Genomic DNA, 25000 nt, shown 5'->3' on the forward strand with positions numbered 1-25000 from the left:
ATGCAAATAAATTTGCTGTAGTTCTCCATCTTAGTCCCTTGTGGTAATGGGTGTAGCGTGATTGACACCATGCATGTTTATGGGGGTATGAAGAGAAAAACACGACAAAGTGACAGAGGCTTTTTGGGAGCTTTGCCTGGTGTGTGTGTGTGTGTGTGTGTGTGTGTGTGTGTGACAGCCAATGTCACTAAGATGAAAAGGGTGTCACACTGCTGTCACGGGCCATTCTTCACCAACTGCTGACTACATCTGTGTCCCCCCCCCCTGTAGACCTGAGGAAGAACTTTGAGCAGGAGCCGTTGGGGCGGGAGGTGCGACTTGAGCAGGAGGTGCTGCTGCAGTGTCGCCCCCCTGAAGGCATGCCCGTTGCCGAGGTAGATCTCTCCCTCCTCATCCCTACTCTCACTGCTTTTCTATCACTTTAAGGGTTACAGTTGTGTTTTTCATTCTGAAAGATAATAGTTCAAGATCATTAATGTTTTGTATAGCTTTATATCTCAAGGGAGATAGCAAAGCTGGGATCTAAGTAATAAGTTATCGAATAACATAAACATAATACACAAGGCAGCATAGTCAAGGGCGAGCCACTGAAGTTTGAGAGATTTAAGTCCATCCAGCTACATGGCACCATCAAGAAAAAACTCCCTGAAAGATATAACGATCAGTAATAATATGCTCTGCTATTTAAGCAGCGAAGCTAAAAAGGGCTGTGCTTAAATTCACTTTGTGTCATGTTTTAACACCATGCTGCTTTAACTGCACACCACTTTATTAAACAGTTTGATTTCTCTCATAAAACAGCAGTGCAACAATATATAAATATAAATAATTCATTAGATTTTTATTACTCAAGTAAACATTTATGTTATAGTGTGACATAAAAAAGCCCCTCGCACGAAAGTGTAAAAGTTCATGTTATGTCATCACAGGAGAGCTTCTTAAATGGAATTTCAGTATGTGTTTTATGATAAATGTATTGCTTGTGGTTGTCGCTATGATATTATGTCCATTCATAAGGAGGATGTCTCAAAAGTAAAAGGGAGTTTGGTCAAAAGAAATTATACAAATTATAGTTTTCCTGAGCAAACTAAAAATGAACACATATTGACAGTGTTTGATCAATACCACATGTAGCATTGAAGCGTGTTGTGGTGGATAAATACTGCAGGTTTATAGTGTTAACTGAAATGGGTATGTGTGTGGTGTGTTGATTCATGTTTATGCATACACAGCTGTTGATTTGTTCACTGATTTATGTGAGGAGTTATCTGCCAAAAGAATAAAAGAATCAAAATTGCTATAACACAGAAGTTCGACGGTACGGAAGTTTTTTTAAACTAAAATCTTGGCTGATGTGGTTACTTTTTCTATTTTCATTTATTTCATCACTTTGTGTGAAGATTACTTTCTGCAGAACAAAGTTCTAAGTGGTGTGTGTGTGTGTGTGTGTGTGTGTGTGTGTGTGTGTGTGTGTGTGTGTGTGTGTCTGTGTGTCTGTGTGTGTGTGCATGCCTGCCTCTCTACAGGTGGACTGGTTGAAGAACGAGGATACTATAGATCCATCACAGGACTCCAACTTCCTGATCACAATTGATCATGATCTGATCATCAAACAGGCCAGACTCTCAGACACCGCCAACTACACCTGCGTGGCTCGTAACGTGGTGGCCAAAAGACGCAGCAGCACTGCTACTCTTATTGTTTATGGTAACGTGCAATCCTGGTCAGATTGGTTCAGTGATGTTAATTGATATTAGGTTACTTGCATATGAGAACATTTCCCATTTTAGCAGCTCTATACCAAAATGTAAATCTTAAATTATTGAATGAACTTTATGAATATTGCACTTTTATGTAAGACTAGTTAAAATTTTAATTAAATATACTTCGGAAACCACCTTTTGAACTATCAATAGGAAGTACTTTCTGTATTTGCAAAGCATTTAAAAGTGGTAGGCAGTTGGAGAATGGATCAATGGGATGAAGATGTGATTGGAAAACTGAAGGTTCATACTGTAAATACAGCAGATAACATCATATATATTTAGCTTGATATTAATTTTAAAATAGTGTCTATATTCTCATTACTATTAAAGTTGACCAGGCTATTGACTGCCAGACTCGCTCACTTTGACCCTCTGTGTGTCTGTCTCTCTGCCAGTGAGCGGAGGATGGTCTTCATGGACTGAATGGTCAGAGTGCAATGCTCGGTGCGGGCGGGGCTGGCAGCGACGAACACGCAGCTGCACCAATCCTGCCCCTCTGAATGGAGGAGCCTTCTGTGAGGGCCCTCCCTTCCAGAGAGTGACCTGCACCACATTGTGCCCAGGTGAATATGACATACTAATCTTTGTTATTTATAACTTCTTCAGACAAAGCACTCACCTACTGGAATACCATGAAATTTCCCGAATGGGCCATTTTGCAGGAGGTGCACTTTTAGAACATCAGTTGCTGGATTTTAGCTGTGTTCCTTCACACACAAAACCAAGCTTTTTTTTTCATCTCAAAAACACGTTTACGAATACGTTTGGTCTCTTGATTTTGGTCATTTGATTTCATCATGAAATGTCATCTACATCAGGAACATAGTGTTATCTGATCTACTGCCACACACCATTCTGCCACTTTTTGCTTTGCCCCATGTGTCAGACCAGACTCCAAAGTCGTTTAAAACAAACAACAGAATGCATTTTGCAAATTGCAAAATGATGCACTTCAAGCCATTACATATGCATCGCGCCGAATTATAAAGTCATGCCCTCTACCTGCAGTGATGGGAGTATTTACCCGTTGTTTAGCTGTGAAATGACTCACATCTCTGCTGTCTCATTCCAGTGGATGGAGGCTGGACAGAATGGGCAAAGTGGTCCGCCTGTGGGACAGAGTGCACCCACTGGCGCAGTCGCGAGTGCCAAGCCCCCCCACCTAGAAATGGAGGAAAGCACTGCAGCGGCAGCATGATGGAGAGCAAAAACTGCACTGAGGGGCTGTGTGTGCGCAGTAAGTCACCTGAACTATGTGTTTGAACTGGGGCAGTTGTTAAATGCCAAAAGAGAGTAAATAGTTGGCTCATATATATTTATTTGTAATATATCCTAATTCTGCAGTTGACCCTTTAATACAGATCAGCATCTGTTGTCACTAGTTAACGCTGTCTAATATCTAAAAGAAAAGGGTCTTTCAGAGGTATCTAGGGGTCAACTCCCTAATGGCAAATTTTCTGCTTCAGGTGACTGATAATAGCAAGTCATGCAGCCGGTGATATTTTTGCGTGTACAGTAGTTCACAGTTTTATAAGGTGTATTGCATTTCAAAGCTATTTTGTATAGAACTAACTGTATTCCCAAGGTAATTAGTCACTGCAGCATGGTGAGAGCGAGACTGATGTAGAGAGAGATGAAAAGAAAAAATGCCAAATCGCAGACAGATGTTTCACAAGGCAAAATTTAGGTTCACAAAGAGAGAAGGCAAATGATCCACATCTAAAAGAGAGAGAGAGAGAGAGAGAGAGAGAGAGAGAGAGAGATAAAGTAAGTCCCAGGCTAAGGGAATACATGGAGTGGGAAGTGAGCATGACACAGCCAAGTCGAAAAATTAGCACAGAGAAGAGCATATGAGAGTGAGTCAGACTCACACTGACACCCAATGTGCAGCCTGTGATGAGCTGGGAGGAATCCAGCTGACAGCGCATTAGAATCTTTGAGACACACATCCACAGAGGCAGTGAGATACAGTCAAGTACACACTTAAAACACACAAACGGGCCCCACAAACCGACACGCCCAAGCATGCAGACAATCCTCGTCAATGCACGTGCAACGGGGGGATCATATGCACATTGCACACTGTGCCTCAACTCTATCAGACGTGCATGCGAGTCCTGACATAAACAGGCTTCTATGGAGCAGCCAGATTAGACAAATACACTGTCTGATTTGTTTGTACAGAGCGGAGCATTCTCAGGAGGCTGTCAGGGGAAACATGCACTCAAGTGGCTCTGGCAGAGGGGGAAGATGGAAAGCACTGTGCTGTTGAAAATCTGTAAATGTGTCACTTGGCAAACTACAGGTTACTGACTTAATTATTTTCCTACAACATTAGTTTGTTCCGACCATGCTTCAGACAATCAAACAATAACGCACTCTAATGTCTCACTCATTGTTAATCCCTTTGAGGATCGGCTAAATACCCCAGTCATAAATGTAAACTGCTTCGAGACACCACAAACCATCATCTCTGCTGCCTCCTATAGGTTGTAATTGCTATCGGATGAATGGAAAAGTCGGGCCATTTGGTGTTCTGATGATGCTTGGGAGAAAAGGTTATTTGGTGTGAGATCTAGTAAGTGACGTGATCCTGAGAGACGGTTTCAACAATAATCAAACCACTCAGGGATGATTCACATTGGTGTTAACTTCAAAAAGGTTGTTCCCATCAGGATAGAGCTGTTTTATCTTCATATGATGAAGGTAATAACATAGCCCGTGGGGTGTATAAAGAGACAGTTTCAATCTGCATCGTCTCCCTCATGTCACAACACCAGCGTCCTTGTTTACTTTCAAAACTGTCTTTAACTTTGCCATTCTCATCCACATGATCCTAATCTCTTTCACAGTCATTTATTATAGGCTTTTATTCTCTGTTTCTACATTATATAAACAAACTGAATTTTATTCCACAATGCTGCATATTCTCACGCATTTCAAGAGGTTATTTTTTTAGATATAAAGTATGTTTTCTTGCTTGCAGTATGCCTTTTATGTTTACATTTCCATTTTCATATTGATGAGCAATTGTTTACTTTCCTGTTTATGCTTTGTATTGTGTTATTGTATCTTTCATTTGCATAACTACTAGTCCATCCATTTTTTTCTCCTGTTCAAACAGATAAAAAGATTTCTATTGAACATGCAAGCCATCGTAAGTTCACCTTCCCATGACTTCACTCCTTCACTGCTTCATACTGTTTGTGTTTGCAATGTGTGTCTGTGTGTCTGTCTGTGTGCTCATACAGATGAGGAGTCCTAACATCTGTGTCAGCACGTGGCGCTGAATGCGTGCAGCGTTGTGTGTTGAGCCTGCCTTTCCACACTTTGTTGTCGTCTCAGATCGAGTTCAGTGAAGATATGCCTCACCTTCTTGTCCAGCCTGCCTATGAGTGTTGTTATCCCGTCTTGTCTCGTATGTTGACTAAGCGTAACATAGGTTTCTGAGCTGGCTCCTTGTTAGCACATTGCATCAGTTACATAACAGCTTGCAACAAAGATACAATTACAACAAAGAGTGTAATCAATGTTTGTGTAATTAAACAAACTGCCCAGTTAATCTGGCTCTTATCCAACATGTCAGAGGAAAAAAAATCTGCAAGCTCTTTTATGAAGGGAGCGAAATGACATGCCTAAGACTAGTCTAAGACTCTTTGATCCATAGGCTATGAGGTGGAAGCATACACTTCCTGGAGAAAAACTGATTTCTGTCTGACTTTCGGTTAATCTGTGAAATAGTTTACATTTGAAGTGATGGTAATTCCTCTAGCTCAATGTGACGTGGGCTCAGGGGAGAGCAGCCACGGTAATGCACCTAATTCGCTATTGTTCCGTTTCTGGTAATAAGTGCGGACGGCTGTCGGATTCGGTTTCATCGCGCCACGTGAGCATGGGAGCTTTCCTCTGCCTGCCCGTCTGCCTCTGGCTTTCCTCTCCTCCACCCTTTCTTCTACTCTCACTGCTGCTCTGTATATCTGTGGTTTCCTCCAACTTCTTCCCCACTCTCTCCTGCTCTTTCAACATGGGCCTTTTTCTCAAGCACTGCTATCCTTATCTCCTCTCTCTTCATCACCACTCTTATAATCCGTCTGTCCTCTCAACAAATCACAACCTTATCTAACTCCTTCCTATTCCGTTTGCCAAATTGCCTCTCCTCTAGCTATTTCCTCCTCTGTTTATCCAGCTTGTCTACTCCCTCTCCTTTTTTTACTCTTCTTTGTCTCCCGCTAACCTCGCTCCTTGTCTGCTCCTCTTTTCTACTGTGGTGTGACTGGCTCACATGTCTGGGTTGGGTATGGCTCTGCTAGTGTTGGGGAGTCAGGGCTATGCAGGCTGTGGTGGGCTGGCTGACCAGTCACAGCCAATCTCTCAGCAGGAGAAAAGAGAGGGAGCCCAACAGGGAGCAGGTAAAGTCATGGTCAACCACCCCGCCCCTACAAGTTCGATCCATGCCCACTTTTGCTGTGAGATACGCCCCCCTGCCGGCTGGGAGGAGCTGTTTATTATTAGGGGCCTAGCAGCGAAGCTGCGTGGACCCTATTGTATTATTATTATTATTATTATTATTATTATTATTATTATTATTATTCCTAAGAAATCCATGTTCCCATGCATGAAAACGCACCAAACTTACATACGTCCAGTTCTATGCCAAACTTAATCAGTGAGATTTGTGTGCTAATTGTCCTGATGGTGGCGCTACAACAGCCATCTAAAATACTTAACTTTAAAAATTCATAACAAATCAGCCATACATGCTACAACGTCGCAACTTATGCCAAACTGTAGCCCCAATAGAGCAGAAACTATGCTCTAGTAGCAATTTTAAAGTCCAACACTCAAAAACTGCAAAACTTCTTAAACCTGTCAACTCCCACATTTTTATTTCAGTTGACACCAAATTTGGGCAACTTCATCTCCAGACTGTCCTCCACAAATTTTCCATTCAGATTTTTTATTTATCAAACATTGAGCCCAAAGTGCATTAAAACATGTTACTGCATACAGTAGTATAAACAAATCATGCAATTTCTTCCAAACTAAATCTTTGATGTTCATGGAAAAAAATCCACAACATCCGAAGATCACTGTAGATTTGGTGTGCAAAATTTCAGAATTTTACCTCAAAAAGTGAATTTAAAAAAAATGTTTGAAAATCTACACATTGCAGTCAATGCAAAATAGAGCATCTTTAAACATCAGTTTGGCATTTATTGATGAATTACAGGCATCTCTATGTTGTCTTAACCAAGTACACACATTCTCAGAATTTTCTAATGAGAAAATATTTTTTTTTTTGTTTGTTTAAAATTCAGCATTTTCACCTTGTCTACTAGGTGTTGCGATGCCACTTGTGACATCACCCATATAATAGCTCCCTGAAATTAGGAACTGCCTACGGCCTTAAAGGTTCTGAGTGCGAGCACCTGGTATTGCAAGATGATCATACACCTAATCAGGCATTGTGCTGTGGACAACTGCCCTGCATATTTTTTTTTTTCTGATTAACAATCAGTCCACTTCCAGTTTAGGAAAGTCATGTTATTGAGTCAATAAAATATAGCCCAAATAGCTAGAGGAATCATCACCTGGATAATAGCTCACTGAGATCAACGTTTGCCTTTGACCCAAAGATTATGAGTTCAAAGTTCATTGGTCGCAATGTCACATCTTATACAAAATCAGCCATTGTGCTTTGGACACCTTCCCTGCGAGTTTAAAATGCTCGGCCCCGACCATCACTGCGGAGCAGCTATAATTAATGTTGCTTTCCTGGTTGATATCTTTTAACCGAAAAAGACTTGGTAGCTTCAGCTGGAATCAAATTGAACATTGGGCATACTGCCACAGTTAAAGAATAGTTTTTTTTCAAGTCTATCTTAAACTAAGACTCACATGCCCACAAGTACACTAACAGAGTTATCGACCACTGTGATCATTCCTCCTGTCCACAATGGCTGTGAAGTGATCCCCTCCCTTATGCGATTCCAATGTAACAGATGGAGGACAAAATCCACAGTCCTGTGTCTGTGTAAAAATGCAAAATAAAGTTCAGTTGAAGCTTGAATGAGGCTTGATCATTTCCTGATACCAATGCTCTTTTTACCAATATTTTAAAATTGTGTAACCCACTGCACAGAGCTCATTAGTTTCATTTTTATAAGTTAACATGATGCCAGCATAAGTCAGTCAATGACTCGCCGTGACTTTTATTGTCAGTCATAGCAGAAACAGTGAATTTTATAATGAAATGGTAACTGTATTTCATGTGGGTCGGTCAGATCATGGATGATAAGACCTGATCCAGCAATTCCTAGTATTTCCTTCAGTTACAGTTTTAGTGCTTAGTTACTTATTTTTATTTCGTCCCCATCACTTTCATTGGAATCATGCTAAGGAGGGATCTTTTTTGAAGCCCAGTATGAACAGGAGGAGCAATCACATTGACCAATAACTCATTCAATGTACATATGGGTATATAAGTATTGTTTTAAGATCAAATAAATTGTGAACCTATCCTTGAAGATTTGAATTTCAACTGTGGCAGTCCATGTGAAAAAATGATTATTTTTGATATTTGATTATTTATATGATTATTTTAACCACTGATTATTTGATTACATTTTAATTAATCCTGACTAATGTATAAAATGTCAGTATTTGAATATATACAGTCAAAAGTGCCATCACAGTTTCCCAGAGCCCAAAGGGATGTCTTCAAATTGCTTGTTTTGTCCTATAAAACATCTAAAGGTATTGAATTTCACTAGAGTATGAAAGAGAGAAAAGCAGCAAATCTTTACATTTGAGAAGCAGGAACCAGTACATGTTAAGAAATGTATCTTTAAAAATCACTTAAAAGATGAATTGATTAGCAAAATTGTTGTTAATATTCTGATGATAGACTAATCACTTAATTGACAAATCGTTTTAGCACTAACGTAGACTACAATAACTAATATATAAGTACTTTCTGCTACAACGGATGTGTAGTAAATCAGATGATATCTCTTAAATCGTTTTTTCTTCCCTCTTGTGTTTCCCTTGCATTTGTATCTGTGTGTTTCCACATGTGTCCCTGTGTGGTGTCTTGACCGTCTGCCTTTCTGTCCCTCTCTTAGCGCTGGCCCCAGGTATGGGTGTCGCAGTCTACGCTGGTCTAGTGGGGGCCCTACTGCTGTGTGTGATACTGGTGTTGTGCGTGGGAGTGCTTGCATATCGCCGCAGATGCCGCCATCTCAATGGAGAAATCACCGATTCCTCGTCTGCCCTCACTGCCGCCTTCCACCCTGGCAACTACAAGCCTCCCAGACAGGGTAGGTTCACACAAACACACACACGCGCGCGCGCACACACACACACACACACACACACACACACACACACACACACACACACACACACACACACCATTTATACACATTTCATCATTGTGCTCTTTTTTACAACTTTTCTTGTTTTTACTCCTCTTCGTAGAAGCACTTGTTCACAATCCATTTCATTATCACATTGCTATTTATATTATCCCATAAATTAATTCTCTTTATACCATTATCTCCTCTGACTTTGTCAATTCTCCATTCTTTACTGCATTAAATTTTAAGCATTTGTCATGGTATCCCTTCTCTTGTTCTTGCCATCAAATATTAATTGGCAACATTAATCCATTTCACTCGCATCACTTTTAGCACTCTCAGCCCTGCCAGTGTCATTTCTGGTGATAAGAGAACAGCTTCTCTCTTCTCCTGTGTCCACAGATAACCCTCACCCTCTGCATCCATCAGCTCCTCCGGACCTTACAGCCACAGCGGGGGCTTTCCGCAGTCCGCTCTTCTCTCTGCAGCAGGGGGTCAATGACAGCCCCCACAAAATCCCCATGACCACCTCTCCCCTGCTGGACCCACTGCCAAGTCTCAAAATCAAGGTGTATAACGCCTCCACTCTCTCCTCCCTGGAGCTCCCTGCGGACATGTGCTTAGGTGACGGGGAGATCCTCAGCCTGAAGTCAGTGGGTACTATGGGTAGAGAGCGAGATTACCACAGCCACACCTTGTCCAGAGAGCCTGGGCTAAGCACCAGCGCCACCCTGGGTAATCTTGGAGGACGCCTTACCATCCCCAACACAGGTAATTGTATGCAGCTGTCTTTTCACATGCAAATGAAACCAGAATTCATATGCACCCAATGGGAACCAATGACATTTTCCGTTAATCACCTGTAAGACAAGATAAGTCATGACACCTGCTCCCTTAGGTGTGAGTCTGCTGGTCCCCCCTGGCACAATCCCCCAGGGGAAGTTCTATGAGATGTACCTTATTATCAACAAGTGGGACAAAACGACGTAAGTGCCCTTCATCTTTATTCCTCTATTTCACTCATCTCATTCGCGACCACGAGGCAGAACAGACCTCATTCTCACCTCAATCAGAAATATTCCCATGTACGGCTCGCCTTCTGCGAACCATTCAAAGTTTGTCTGAAAGTTCACTGGAAGATCACTTCTTTTCTGAGGATAAAAAATGTATCAACTTGTCTCAACTTCTACACTGAAATTGGAGTGGATTAATTTCTTGCCAATTTTCTGGACGTTTACCTCAAATAATATCAATACCAGCATGTTGCAAACCGTGCCATGGCCATGATGTTCTTTTATAAATTAAGTGTGTGTGTGTGTGTGTGTGTGTGTGTGTGTGTGTGTGTGTGTGTGTGTGTGTGTGTGTGTGTGTGTGTGTGTGTGTGACATTTACAGGCTACCCTCTGAGGGCAGTCAGACTGTACTAAGTCCTGTGGTGAGCTGTGGCCCCTCTGGTATGCTGCTGAATCGTCCTGTGGTTCTCACATTGCCCCATTGCGCCCAGCTAGACACACCTACACCTGACTGGACCCTCACACTCAAGACACAGACGCACCAGGGGGCATGGGAGGTGAGACAGCCTCTGACTGGTACCAAGTAATGGATATCTCGTTGGACAGCATCATTGAACCCTATTTCAATCTGTTTTCAGGAGGTTCTGACAGTAGGAGAAGAGACTTTGTCGTCTCCGTGCTACCTGCAGCTGGAGGAGGAGTGTTGTCATGTTCTAATGGAGCAGCTGGGAACGTACGGCCTGGTGGGCCAGTCCTGCCCTCCACAGCCTGCCTGCAAACGCCTGCAGTTGGCACTGTTCGCCCCTCGAGCACCCTGCCTCTCCCTGGACTACAGCCTCCGTATCTACTGCATCCATGACACCCCACATGCACTCAAGGTGCTGCTTGTGTGTTTGTCACTCTCTGTCTGTGTACACATGTCTGCATATGTCTTTTTACCTCTCTTCTTTACTGTTTACTTTTCTTTGTCAAGCCTTTCTGCCCTATTGCCGTTCTGTTTCTTTATTTCTTTAATGTGCGAGTCAATCTGGCAAATACTATACTTATAGTGTGAATTTTAATTAGTATATTAAATATATATTAAAGTGCATTACTGGTAATTTACTTAAAGCTGCAATAGACAAGAATAATAATTTAAAAAAAATACATTCATCATATCAGCTTTAGTTTTGAAGTACAGCTATAATAGAGCTTGGTTTGTTCAGAATCAACATACACACGCACGCCAAATATTCACATAACAAAAATCAAAACAAAAGATCCACCATTCTCACCCACATCAAACATTGGTATCATGTTCATCTCCCTTACCCACTAGAAGCAACGACGCAAAATGGTACAGCACAATACAACCCCCCAAGTAAACAGCAAGTGAGCACACCATCCAGAGAAAGTTGGACTTGATGGCGTTAGATATTTTCCCTCTCTGTGTTCACAGACCAGCCGGGGCTTCAAACATGGGCGTGTTGTGTGCAGTTTACTGGCATCACATTGCATGATTTCTGGCTGCTAAAGTTCAAACAGCTTTCAAACTGTTAGCTCTCACACATTTCCATTTGAAGATTCCAACTATAGAGAATGCATGGCGCATTTTAATTAAGCATGTTTTTCGAATGCGTTACAATGATAAAACTGTGATCAAATTAATAAAAACATAGATGCAGTTGCTAAGCCCGTCTTCTCTCTGCCTCTGAGCAGGAGGTGCTGGATTTGGAGAGGAGTCTAGGTGGAGTTTTGCTGGAGGATCCCAAGCCTCTGCTCTTCAAAGACAGCTACCACAACCTGCGCCTGTCCATCCACGACATTCCTCACACTCACTGGAGAAGCAAACTACTGGCAAAGTATCAGGTGAGACACTTAAAATGCAGCAGATGCTAGATAACCGCCTGTTGATTTGTATAGGGCCTAAAGATGTGGATGTGTTCATGTCTACAGAGCACAATTCAGCAGCAGCTTGAATGATGTAGATCCATAAAACTATTGATGAATTGTCAGTGTTACTTCAAGCCTAATAGGCAACAACTCTTAAGTAAAAACTATGGTCTAACAAACTCTTTATTCAGTAGAATGGCTATTTTCTCAGAAAATACAGCTAATTGACTGTTCACTTCTGTTGCTGCATTCTCTTGGCGGGCCACACCGAGATTGCAGTCTGAACTCTCTCTGAATAAACAAACAGGAAATCTGATAGTGGTCCTAATTTACGGACAGTGTGCTTAGGAAATATATTGCACTCTGTCACACAGAGACCCAGTTGGTGGAAACAAAGCATATTGCACTCTCCTGGAATGGAAACTGTGTGTTCTAGATCCTTCCTGATTGTGTTGCTCAGGACAAAGCCACTTTAATCACAGTGGCAGAGACCATGTTTTTTCAGCGATCCTTTTCTTTTTTTTTAACAAATATTTTATTTTTCAGAAGTTGAAAGTTCACATACATGAGTTTCTGAGGCGAAGTACATGTTTTTAGTGATCACATAATATCCATACAGCTGTGACTACACTGACAACTGATATTCTAACCTGGAAATGTAGTTTCAGTGTAAAACTACATTAAACTTTATCGGCAGGAAACAACCATCAGTTTCTTTCTTCCTTCTTAACATTTCTCTTTGTTAACAGGAGATCCCGTTCTATCACATCTGGAGCGGCAGTCAGAGACCCCTGCACTGCACCTTCAGCCTGGAGAGAGGGAGCCTGGCTGTGTCACAGCTCACCTGTAAGATCTGTGTCCGACAGGTGGAAGGGGAGGGACAGATATTCCAGCTGCACACGGATATTCAGGAGGTAATGGTGACAACTTAAATAATGCTAACGCAGATAAAGTTGCAATGAAAGCAACACAGTTATGCCAAAATTACAGAGGTCGGTCTCAATGCTTCTCACCTTCTCTGTAAATCCAGACTCTACCCCCGCACTCGCCCCTCCCCTCAGGAGGCACCTGCCTGCCTTCCTCTCAGGTGGGACCCTATGCCTTTCGCTTGCCTGACTCCATCCGCCAGAAGATCTGTGCCAGTTTGGATGCACCCAGTGCTCGAGGATGTGACTGGAGACTACTGGCACGCAGTCTGGGCTTTGACAGGTCAGATCTGCCTCACATTTTGCCTCACGTTTACTGTATGTGTGAAAGGCAGCTTGGTCACACAGAGAGTCCAGTGTTAATGCTCAGAATTGTGTATGAGGTGGCATGTAGATATTCACTGTCTGAGGTTAGATGTATGGGGTTATGATTTTTTTTTTTTTTTTTATGTAGACAGACAACAGAAAAATGTGTCATATCTTACTGATTAGAATCAGGAAAGCATGACTTGTTCAGGGATATCATTTAGCCATGCATGATATACCGTGCATTGCTTAAAAAAAGATTCAGAAGATATTTCATCTTGTCTAACAAGCTAATTCTGCTTTGTGAAATATGGTAGTGACTTGGGCATCAATACTGGACTGTCAAAATAAAGTGGTACCAGCAGTATTTGCGACGTGCAGTATTAATGACTTCAAAATAACGGAGTGCTTCCTGTTCTCTTTCTTCTCCTCAGGTACTTGAACTACTTTGCAACAAAGCCCAGCCCTACAGGTGTTCTACTGGACTTATGGGAAGCTTGTCACCAAGCTGACGCAGACCTGGTCTCTCTGGCGACCGCGCTGGAAGAAATGGGCAAAAGTGAGGTGCTAGTTGTCATGACAACAGATGGGGATTGTTGATTGGTCAAGGAACGAGAGAGCAAGCCAGACTTTTTTTTTTTTCTTCTCACCACCATGATGGAATTAAGAATACCTGCCTATGAATATGCACACCCTGGCACAATCATAATCATTTTGGTTCCTTCTTATGCACTGTATTACCTCTGCATCATCTTCCTTTTCTCTGACCCCTGATCAGCCACTGTAGCTGCATACCCACCATAACGCATTCCCATGACAACCGCTAATCAGATTCAGCTTGAATCCTCCAAAGCAATGTTGCATCTGCAAGATGTGAAACCAATTTGAGGGTAGAAGGCGTAAAATGGGTGTAAAGTCATCTGTCATATGTGGTGTTGATTGTCTTCTTCAAAGATTTTAAAATGACACTATTCTTGTATATAAATAACAAAAGCTTTGAAACGAAAGAAGAATCATGTATTCCAACACTCTAAAGCACGCACAATAACACAAACAGACAAACGCTAACACGGTATTACCCATGTTTCAGTAGCAGCATGAAAGTGCATGATTTAACACCATCTCACCTCATGGCAGGGGCTTTTCTTTTTTCCATTGTCATTCTGTGTGTGTGCAGTGAATGACAGGCAGCCACGGCCTGTCTGAAACCTCCTTAGGCTACAGACACTCCAACAAACACACACACACACACACACACACACACTCTGTCGAACAGGTCATTAACTGACTCTGAATCAGATAGGCTAGGATTTCTTGTCTAACTACTTAGACTGTCGACAAATCACAAGGTCCGAACCCTCAAGGTTTGAGGGCTTAAGCACGTCGCTTTGGGCTGGAAAAAAAAAAAAGGTGCCTCATTTTGTGGTACGAGGGTGAATTGTGAAGTTGATTTAAGAATTGGCAGAAAACCAGGCCGACTGACTCTTTATATTGTACCAACAAATGCCTCAAAAGCCTTGGCATATCATTCCGGCTCACAGGGGTGTTTCTCTTTCATCACTCCTCGCATTCCTCTATCGCACAGCCACACTCCTCCGATCTGTTGAGAATAAACTGCAGAAGAGCTTTCTGGTCATCTCTTAAAGTTTCCTTTGGGGAACGCTCTTTAAGTTATTATCCATATTTGTGGATATTTTTATTTTTTTCATTTCTGTTACGATCATATAGGACCTGTTCTATCATCTGTGATCATCTTCTTGATTGTAGTACAGCAGGCCAAATGGGAGTTAGGTGCACAGGGGATGTCTCAGATTATTTGTTATTTTTAATATGGTGCATCTATTCAAAATGTAATCTGTAAAACATTATTAGAGGTGGTCATATGTCCAGGTGAACATACTGGGTGCTGTATTTTATAGGCATTTATGCTTTGCTGTAACTGAGGGCAGAGATGAATTTTACAGAATAGATAAGCCTTGCCTTAAATCAACTAGGCAGCAAGGGACCATAAAATGTACCTCAACACTAACTGCATTACATTTCAATCTATTCTCTGTCCACCCCTTGTGTCCTGTCTATTCAACGCCCTGTAACTCATTATGTCTCTCTCAATTTGAAAACAAATTGTTAACCTTTTTACTAAGCCGCCTGCTTTGTGGTCAGGGTCCTCAAGCTTTTTGCATTATCAATATTGTACTGTCAGTTATTGTTAGACGGGAATTGAAATGCTTTCATCTGTATCTTTTTCATTAAGGTTTGTGTGTTATTGAGTCTTTTTCATCCTCAAAGCAAAAAAAAAAAAAGTGTTCATATCATTGAAACCACAAAAACCAAAACACAGGCAGTATCCCTCCTCCTGCAGTGAGTCATGTCACTGTTTTGTGTGAATGAACTGAAAACACAAGTGTATGTGTGCGTGAGTGTGTATGTGTGGGCAGGTAGGTGTGCACGTACAGTACGTACACACGTTTAAGATCTGTCATTTCTTTTTGTAAGTGCTATGCAAGTACAAAAAAAAAAAAAAAAGCGAAGCATTTTGACTTCTTTTGTTTCCTGGAAGAGTAATTCTATTTTTTCAGATCAGGGCATTGACAGGGTTTTGATTTTGTATTCTAAAGTGGTTTAAGAGTGGTTTAACATTTTTGGTTATGGTGGTATGTGTGGGAATTCTTCATCTGGATGGGAAGGATTGGATCACTGACCAAGCAAGCTAGTATTGAAACAGCACACATGGGAGAACAATAGTACGGGGCCAAACAAGTTGCGACTAACATCATGAACTCGTGCCCTGCAGGTCTTTGCCCATGAGGAAATATCTGAACACGACCAGTTCAGAACTTTGGATCCCTGAACACTGCAGGACTATTTTCTTTCCTCAAATCTTGTTACAGAGACTGGCTATCTGTAGACTAGTGTTTATTCGTCCAGATTTCTTGAGTATCTGTTGAAACTTTGGCCATAGCTCTGGATAATTTATGCTGGAGCTGGACTGGATTCCTCCTTGCTCTCAATCAAAGAGAAACAGCCTTTGTTCAAGAAGTCAGAACTTTTTACGAAAAAAAAATATGGATTCAGTGACATAATTTTATCTCTGTACAGTATCAATTGTAAATAAACGTCTAGCCTTCTTACCTGTAACTAAATATAATTTTTATGCAATAAATTATATTTCTTAGTTTAACAATAGTGTGTGTTTTGTTGTTATTGAATTAAACGTGTTAATGCAAAACCAAACATTGTAAGAGCAGCTTTCATAAAATCCATAGAGCAGATTGCAGGCTTCTTTTGAGCTCCTTGGAACAACAAAATCACCTTTAAATGGCATCTGTGTTTTAATCAATTACACCCCATTTTCACAAAAAATACGAAGCTACTCAACCTGTCCCTCTTTCCCCTCACACCTCATTGGAAAATTCCCTTTAGGTCCATTTAGCTTTGAAAGCTTTTAACTGGCAGGCTGTCCGACCTTAAAATTAACAAGGTTTTAGAGACACTAATAATGTCCTTTAAGGATTGACTCTGGGCGTTTAGATCGAGCATTATAACCTTGTTTTTTTTTTACGAGTGCAGGATGTGGGGAGGGGGGAGGGGGGGATTTGACAGATTAGGCTCTCATATTGAGAACAAATATCCCAGTGAGTCACCTGTGGTGAGAGTGCACTGCAGCATAGTCTTAATGGCAGGCAAAACTTTGCTCCTGTTTTATCAGATGCACTGCTAATTGAGGACTGATATGCCACCCTTCAGTGCATCACTTAATCAAACCGTTTATAATGCTTAGAATTATAACCTGCAGAATAAGTTCATGAATGATGTAGCTATTTGATGTTAGGCTCATAGTAGAAAGACAAAGACAAACGTTTATATATTATTATTTTATTTACGCAAAATCACCTGGTATCATGTTTGACTGTAGAGGACTTTTAGTCTTTTTTCTTCTTACAGGTATTGTTAATTGTTTTCACATTCCTGAGAGGTGCAATAACACCCCACAGCACGTGCTGTCCTATGGTGCCCTCTCCTGGTAAATGTGATGGATAAGCCACACTTTTCAACAAAAGCCGTTACACTCAATGGTACAATTATGTATTCAAAACTGATTCTGGCATTTTATAAATAAACAGGAAGTATTTACAATATAATGGAAGTTTTAATAAATCATTCATGAATAAGCAACTTTTATATTTCACTGTGGTTTTTATCATATCATATATGATAAATGTGATATTTGCCAAAGTTTTAACTTAATTCAAACTTATTATTATGTTATTACTTTAACAGTGGTAAAATTGTTGTAATGATAATGACACTAATGATCACGTATTATGAGAGAGTGATGATTAGCTGAATGCAGTCAGCTGATCAGACGACTGCGTTTTCACTGAAAAAACATTCCGTTTGACTTTCAATAAAGTCGTTACATCTGTCCATTTAAAAGGTATATCATCTAATATCTTGGCAGATTTCCACATTGCAACCATTTGTTTTGGTGTCTTCGTCTGTTTTTCAAAAAGAACATTTAATTATTGTAAGTTAGTAGCATTAATTTAAACAAAAATTTTGTATTTTATATCTTTTATTAATTCAATGTATGCATGCTTTTATTAAAAAAAGAAAAGAAAATAAAGCTGTACCGGAAACAACACGCGTAAAAAAGCGTGGATGCTACGTTTTTTAGTTCTATTTTGTTTTTGAAAAATACTTTTTTAAATAAGCTCAGACTTACGTATTGCGTAAAAATATACATTTTGAGTCAGTCTGGTTTCGATTTATGTGGATTGCACTTTTATTGTTAAGGATTCGTGCCGGAAGTCTTAGCTATTGTTGTTGTTGCTGCTGGTGGAAGAATGCGGATTGTCAGCTGATCAGAAAAGAAGTTTGCAGTGAATGGATTTGTGTATCATTGAAGCACTTGTAGGAGCGACAGAAGCAACAGACAGGGAGTCTCTAGCAGCGAGGTATGTTTATATTTTATTTAATGAGCCCAGTATTAGGCACGGGTCGACTAGCTAGCCAGGTTAGCTAACGTGTGTTGATACTTTATAGAAGGCTAGGGTAGTTAGCTAGCCTCTGGTGTTAGCTTACGGTGTCCACACTAAACAAATCAAACTTTACATGTTTATTCGCCTGAAGACTCCAATAATTAAGACCACGGCAGAATGAACAGAATAATTTGACAATGAATAGTGAAAAAACGTTGGTGACCAGCTGTCCGCAGTGACCAGAGGCATACTTAAAACTGTTAAACTGCTAAGTGTCTGGAGTTCAAGTCCGTGTAATTGCTTTGGGTAAGCATCACGTGAAAACTGGTTCCTCATTAGTGGCACACATTATGCTTTATGGTGCAAGGTCAGCATTGTTCACTCACATCAGCCTTCCTTTAACCTCCTTAAATAGTTAAAGTAACGTTAGCAACCTCATATTGTGCAAGAAAGTGATGCTGGTGAAAGTCTGTTTTTCTATTTTCTGTCAGTGGCAGAAATAGGACCAGAGGTCTCTGATTGTACCTCATGAAACTGTAGTGATTGCTGTACGTCAGTATAATAGGTCAAACAATCCCATGCCTTAAGGAAAGTGAGTTAGGGCTGGGCGATATGGAGAAAATCAGATATCACGATATTCTTGACCAAATACCTCAATATCGATATTGCGGTGATATTCTAGGGTTGACAATTGGTGCTCTAACAAAATATCTTCACACTTAGATTTTAGATCAATAATCATCAGTAATGTGGACACAATGTCTAAGTGGGGAAAAGGCAAATAATAGAACAGCTAGAACAGTCTGGTAAGTTCAGAAAAGTACATCACTTTACTGTAATGCAGCCTTTAAAACCAGGAAAAGACAACACTTATGTCATATCACGATATTACGATATCCAAATTCTAACACGATTATCTAGTCTCATATCACGATATCGATATATTGCCCAGCCCTATGCTGAGTTGCTTTCTGTGATGGAGCATTTAACTTGAAGAATCGCACTGTGTATGGGAATTGCCAAGCCCTCAGTTCAGTTATGTAAGTCCAGGACTGATTCCTGCTGTGGGAGAGCAGTGGGTTCACATCCACACACTGCTGCCAAATGACTCCAGTGCCCCCGTTAATATTGTTGGTGCAGTGGTGGCACATTCCACTTCATCTAAATAATGGTGATGAGTAGGATTGGGCATCGAGAACCGATTCCTACTTGGAATCGTTTCTTTATTAGAATCGTTTGGAATCGTTTAGAGGATTTGGTTTTAAATCCGATCATCGCTTCCCAATTTAATATGCGCAAGTTTTGGTTTCCGAAGCGGCCAGGCGCTTGTTGTGTTGCAGCCTTGGAGCACAGTAAGCAGCGCTCTAGTGTGGCTTTACATTGAAAAAGCCCTGTAAAACGGCAAACCGCCATTGAATCAAAATAAAACTTTCCTCTTATTTGTGAAAATAGGCATGTGACCCGTTTCAACCACCCCTCAAAGAATCGGAATCGAGAATCGATAAGAACCGGAATCGAAAGGAAGAATCGGAATTGGAATCAGAATTGTTAAAGTCCAAATGATGCCCAACCCTAGTGATGAGTCCTTTTTAAATTGTGTACCTTTTCTGTTCTGAGGTAGCAGTTTGTCATCTTCAGTGTTTTGTGCTGAAAATGAACTGAATACACCTTCTCTGTTTTAGGTCTTACATGTGTAGGGCCTGTGTTCTCAGGTTTAAATGTGACTCCTTGTACTGCAGCATCACATGATCTGGACAATTGGACTGATCTCTACCAGCTACAGCACAGATGTCTCTCCACACTATGGCCTGTCTTTTCTTTTCTGGACAAGCACAAGTAAACATAAGCATCATCCTAACCCCACTTATTGCAATAACAATATTTTGCAGTGAGTTTTTTAACTTGTGTTTTTTTTTCCCTTCACAGCTCTCTGTTTAACACTAACTGTCTTGGTGTTCTTTACTACAACAACATTCCATTTTATCTCTCGTCTTTACTTTGTGAGTATCCTGTATTCCGTCTGTAAAAATGGACACCACAGAGCCTGTGCAGTCCAGTCTCCACTCCTCCTATGTTGCGACTGCTCCTGGCAAACACAATGTATCTGAGGATGAGGAAAGCGAGGACCAGAGTCCCTCCGCATCACTCCTCCCCAACCATTCTTCAGTGCCTCTGGCCGTACGCTACAGTCCAGAGGACTCTTACTGTTTAGTGTACATCATCTTCTTTCTGATGGGCATCGGCTCCCTGCTGCCCTGGAACTTCTTCATAACAGCCAAACACTACTGGCTCTACAAACTGAGTAACAACACTCATGGCAGCGGCAATGATGAGCAATGGTCAGACCTCAGTGTGAGTGAGACTAAATACAACTGTGCTTTCATAGAAATGTTACGGTCCTGTGACAGATGTAAGTGTCCTTTCACGTCTGAAATGTGAAATCCATTGCAACACAATTATACAATTAGAAAGGCCTAAAGGCTTGTTGGCAACTAAGGTAAGGTAGAGAGGGGAAGAGTCAGGGTGGTAGATCTGCTTCCAATTTATTTATTTTCATTTCAAGAATAGATGAATTCTATAGATTTCTGCTATTCTGAGATCAATGCTTGATTTTGTTTGACTTAGAAACCATAGCAAATGTTAGTTTTTTTCCCTCATCTGCTTTCACTTCTTCTTAGTTTGTGTGAGACATTATGTGAGTGTGTGTTCTTATATTTAAGCAAATTCAAATGGTTTGCCTTTTCTGTAACTATTCACAGAACTACTTTGAAAGCTATCTGGCCATTGCCTCCACGGTGCCCTCTGTGCTGTGTCTGATACTCAACTATGTCCTAGTTAACAGGTTAATTCCCCCCCTACACACACACACACACACACACACACACACACAGCACATTCCTCTCAGATGTTTTTCTTTGTCTCAAAATGTTTGTTGACTGTGTGTGTGTGTGTGTGTGTGTGTGTGTGTGTGTGTGTGTGTGTTAGGTTGTCTTCAAATGTACGGATCCTGTCGTCTCTTTTTGTGATCCTGTTGGTGTTTGTGGTAACCACGGTGCTGGTGAAGGTGGACACGTCAGACTGCAGGACGGAGTTCTTCATTGTCACGCTGGCCAGTGTGGCTGTCGTCAGCGGAGCCTCAAACCTCTTCTCTGGCAGCGTCTTCGGGATCAGCGGGCATTTCCCCATGAGGATTTCTCAGGCTCTTATATCAGGTAAAGCATGGCCCTTTTTTATATAGTACACAACAGACACAAAGGCAATTCAAAGTGCTTTACATAAGCATGAACACACAAAGCAAATAAAACAGAAAATACGACATAAAACAAAGACAAGACTTTAGAAGCATTTTTTCTTTTCTTTTTTTACAGAGACCTGTAAAGATACAAATGTATAAAATAGATAAAAGGTACAGTCCTCATTCAGGTCATATTGTCTTTGTAGCATTTATACAAAACCATTGTACACATACCTTTCTTTCTGCCGTCATGAAACCAAAAAGTAGGCCCTGTTTAGCAGCTTCGTTAAGGGTTTACTGATGAAATAACTTGTTATTGTGACTATTCGTCTCGCCACCACTGTACATGGTGTGTGGGACATTAATGACGGCGTCTGTGTGTGGGCACGCTGGCGAACACAACAAGAATGCCTGTTGTCCAGTGCAGAACAGGAATAAGCAGGTATGATGAACTTATGGGGCGTCATGGTGGGCTAGGAATTAATATAATAGTATAATAGAAATAGAAATATATTTATATATAATCGTAACATTTCCGGGTCAAGTCTGGGTAAACTTTTATGCAAGTTATTGTCCCCCTCCCTCCCTCCTAAAGGCAAAAAAAGATGGACAGTTGGTTACATTTAATTAACCAATTTATGGAGGTATTTACAGTGGGACATGAGGCAGCTTAGTGTCTTTTGACTGCACTGACAGACTGAATCAACCAACTGAGGTCCTTTTTTTGTCTCAGGCCAGGCCATGGGAGGCACACTGAGTGCAGTAGCATCAGTAGTGGACCTGGCAGCGGCAAAGGATGTGACAGACAGCGCTCTGGCCTATTTCCTGACAGCCGACGTCTTCGTCCTGCTCTGCATCATCACATATCTGCTGCTGCCCAAGCTGGCATATTCAAGGTCAGTAGAAGTCAAAGATATTCTGGTTCTCATGCAGATACATAAACTACCTATCAAGCCCTTCATTTACAAATGTAGGTGATTAACACCTTACCTTGTTCTGTAAAATTTACTTTCATCTGAATCTGAATACCATAGATTACAGATAGTTTAGCAGTGAGCATTATTATCTGCCAGTGTCATGCCTCATACCACTACCAGATGGTGCCAAAGTTAGAAATGTTCAAATCCAACACATAGTGGGGTTAAATTACTTCCTAATGATTGTAACAAGTATTCTCACCAAATTATTTTTTTTTTGTGCATTTTAAATTGGCAGCTACTGTTTGATTCAGCTCAATGCACACAGTAAAAAAAATCATTATTTTAGTCTTTATTTATTTAAGGCTGAATTATAACACGGTTTGACTAATTGCATTTAAAAGTCATTTTAAAGGCTAACCAGGCCTTGAAGACAGCATTGTGACAATTTAATGATAAAAACTAGTGTTTAGGGGACAGGTTCAGTACATCTTGTCAAAGATTTTAGATGTAGTGGTTATTTGCTGCGTTCTGCTTCTCTTCTCTCTAGACACTACATGCTTGCAGCAACCAATTCAGGAGTGATGAGCAAGGAGGCAGCAGCAGCAGCAGCAGGCACAGGGAAAACCGCCTCTATCCCACCCCTGCAGCCTATCCTCAGGAAGACATGGGTGCTCGGCCTTAGCGTCTTCTACGTCTTCTGCATCTCTATCATGGTGTTCCCTGCAGTATCCTCAGGGATCCAGTCTATCAACAAAGACAGCGGCAGCCCCTGGACAACCACTTACTTTGTACCCCTCACCAGTTTCCTCCTGTACAACGCAGCAGACTTCTGCGGCAGGCAGGCCACAGCCTGGCTGCAGGTTCCTGGTCCCGCCAGCCGAGTCCTGCCTGCACTGGTGCTTGGTCGCTCCGTCATTGTGCCACTTTTCATGTTCTGTAACTACCAGCCGAGGGACCACCTCCACGCTGTGCTGTTCGACCATGACTTATACCCTGTGGTCTTTAACTGCCTGCTAGGCCTAACTAATGGCTACTTAGGGACTCTGCCAATGATTTATGGCCCTAAGGTGGTACCTCGAGAGCTGGCAGAGGCCACAGGAGTGGTCATGTCCGTCTTCCTCACTCTGGGACTGGCTGTGGGATCTGCTTTCTCTGTGCTTATTGTGCACTGCATCTGACCAGGCTGTTAAGCAATAACATAGTTATTTACAGTGGTATAGTTGAGCTATATAGCAGACAGTAGCTGGACAGTGAATTCTAATGAATACTAGAGCCTCATAGCACTGTGATGCTAAGTACATTAGTAAAGCCATGAGGAAAAAGTGCTGATCAAAAAACCTTAACTACTTCATATATCTCTGTTACGACCGCTTCGATGGATTCATGCATATGGTAAAGAAGCAATAACATGTCAGTGAGGGATACAGCTGGAAAAACATGATTATGTGTGTTATGTGGTTGATTCATGTCTGCAGCTCTTTATATTCAGTCCATGGTCTGCAGTCTGTAAACCTTCTAACTGAACTTGATCAGACTGACTTTATAAACTGAACATTTTCAGTAACAAGTTTGATTTCTGTCATCATTTTTGAATGTGCACTTGAGCTGCAGTCCATCAGAAGTAATAAAAAGTAGCCACTGTGTGGCATACCAATCAAACATTATCCAACAACAGGGAACATTCTAATGTTGCCAGTTGAATGTGTTTTGTTGACATCAAAATGAAGGCCAAGTTCGAAAATGGGTGTGGTCTGAGCAGGGGCGCCAGAAGTAGGGGGGTAGGAAGTAGGGATAGGTCTCGAGACCCGGTTCTATTAAGGACCCCGTTCCAAATTTCTCAAAATTTTGTAATTTGAAAATCAATAAGGTCCGAGACTAGTGGATCATGTAACGTTATGTATCGAGTAGTCTATATCCTTTACGTTCCACTTCCGGGATTGCTCCGGTGCCGCAGGAAATTCCCCCGGATGCATTTATTTTCGCTGATGTCCGTTTCCTTCCACTTTCTTCGTGTTGTAATTTTAAACTCTGGTGGATTTATGATGACTATGGTTAACTGCTCCTGAGATCTCTGCAGGGTAAATCCAGACAGCTAGCTAGACTATCTGTCCAATCTGAGTTTTCTCTCACACAACTATTTTGCAGCGGCTCCGTGCAGAGCTTAGCACTGCCCATGACCATTGTGATTGGTTTAAGAAGTGCCAGAGCGAGACTATGTATTGAGAGACGAGCCATGTCATTTAAATCAAATTACTGGTGCACAAACTTACATCGATTGTCTAATAAAGTTAATGAATTCAAGTGAATTGCCTGCCAACTGCTTTTTATACTAAACGAAGAATGGAATTTCCTCGCTTCATTCCTCATTTGGTAGCTCGCTGCAATGGCTGAACGTGCTAAGCAGTCAAAGTTTTGGCTACATTTTACGAAAAGCAAAGATAAGGAGGAAGCAAAATATAATTTGTGTTTTAGGTTAATTTCTTGGGTAACATTTTACTTGAAGGTATCTACATAAGAGTGACATGACACTGTCATGAACACACGACACTGTCATGACACATGAACACAACATCCATGATGAAGCACCTTAACATTGCATATCAATTAAAAAAAAAAAAATGAG

The 25000-nt window shown here is 41.2% G+C and overlaps 2 protein-coding genes across 8 annotated transcripts in view; both read left to right on the forward strand.

The window, feature by feature from the left end:
• unc5b (unc-5 netrin receptor B) overlaps nt 1-16421 on the forward strand; it is a 47691-nt gene extending 31270 nt beyond the window's left edge. The window contains exons 4-17 of one of the 3 annotated variants that reach the window (XM_031302246.2): nt 271-374; nt 1527-1707; nt 2162-2329; nt 2839-3003; nt 4891-4923; nt 8891-9085; nt 9527-9895; nt 10023-10110; nt 10519-10693; nt 10775-11014; nt 11835-11984; nt 12758-12922; nt 13039-13217; nt 13675-16421. In XM_031302246.2, the coding sequence (XP_031158106.1) occupies nt 271-374; nt 1527-1707; nt 2162-2329; nt 2839-3003; nt 4891-4923; nt 8891-9085; nt 9527-9895; nt 10023-10110; nt 10519-10693; nt 10775-11014; nt 11835-11984; nt 12758-12922; nt 13039-13217; nt 13675-13840 (2378 nt within the window). In that variant the 3' untranslated portion in view covers nt 13841-16421. The remainder of the gene's footprint in view (nt 1-270; nt 375-1526; nt 1708-2161; nt 2330-2838; nt 3004-4890; nt 4924-8890; nt 9086-9526; nt 9896-10022; nt 10111-10518; nt 10694-10774; nt 11015-11834; nt 11985-12757; nt 12923-13038; nt 13218-13674) is intronic. The other 2 variants (XM_031302255.2, XM_031302264.2) reach the window with 2 other exon arrangements.
• Nucleotides 16422-18038: 1617 nt separating this feature from the next.
• On the forward strand, nt 18039-23948 carry slc29a3 (solute carrier family 29 member 3). Of its 5 annotated transcripts, none has more exons than XM_035992482.1 (7): nt 18039-18198; nt 19905-20110; nt 20149-20574; nt 20982-21064; nt 21208-21434; nt 22191-22353; nt 22925-23948. In XM_035992482.1, the coding sequence occupies exons 3-7, from the start codon at nt 20251-20253 to the stop codon at nt 23553-23555; spliced, it is 1428 nt and encodes a 475-aa protein (XP_035848375.1). In that variant the 5' UTR covers nt 18039-18198; nt 19905-20110; nt 20149-20250; the 3' UTR covers nt 23556-23948. The 5 variants fall into 5 exon arrangements, with proteins under 5 accessions (XP_035848375.1, XP_031158139.1, XP_031158126.1 ...); XM_031302279.2 differs by having other exon boundaries at nt 19905-20058; XM_031302266.2 differs by having other exon boundaries at nt 18040-18198; nt 19905-20064.
• Nucleotides 23949-25000: the final 1052 nt, after the last annotated feature.

The sequence above is a fragment of the Sander lucioperca genome, chromosome 15 (assembly GCF_008315115.2).
Source record: "Sander lucioperca isolate FBNREF2018 chromosome 15, SLUC_FBN_1.2, whole genome shotgun sequence".
Lineage (NCBI taxonomy): Eukaryota > Metazoa > Chordata > Actinopteri > Perciformes > Percidae > Sander > Sander lucioperca.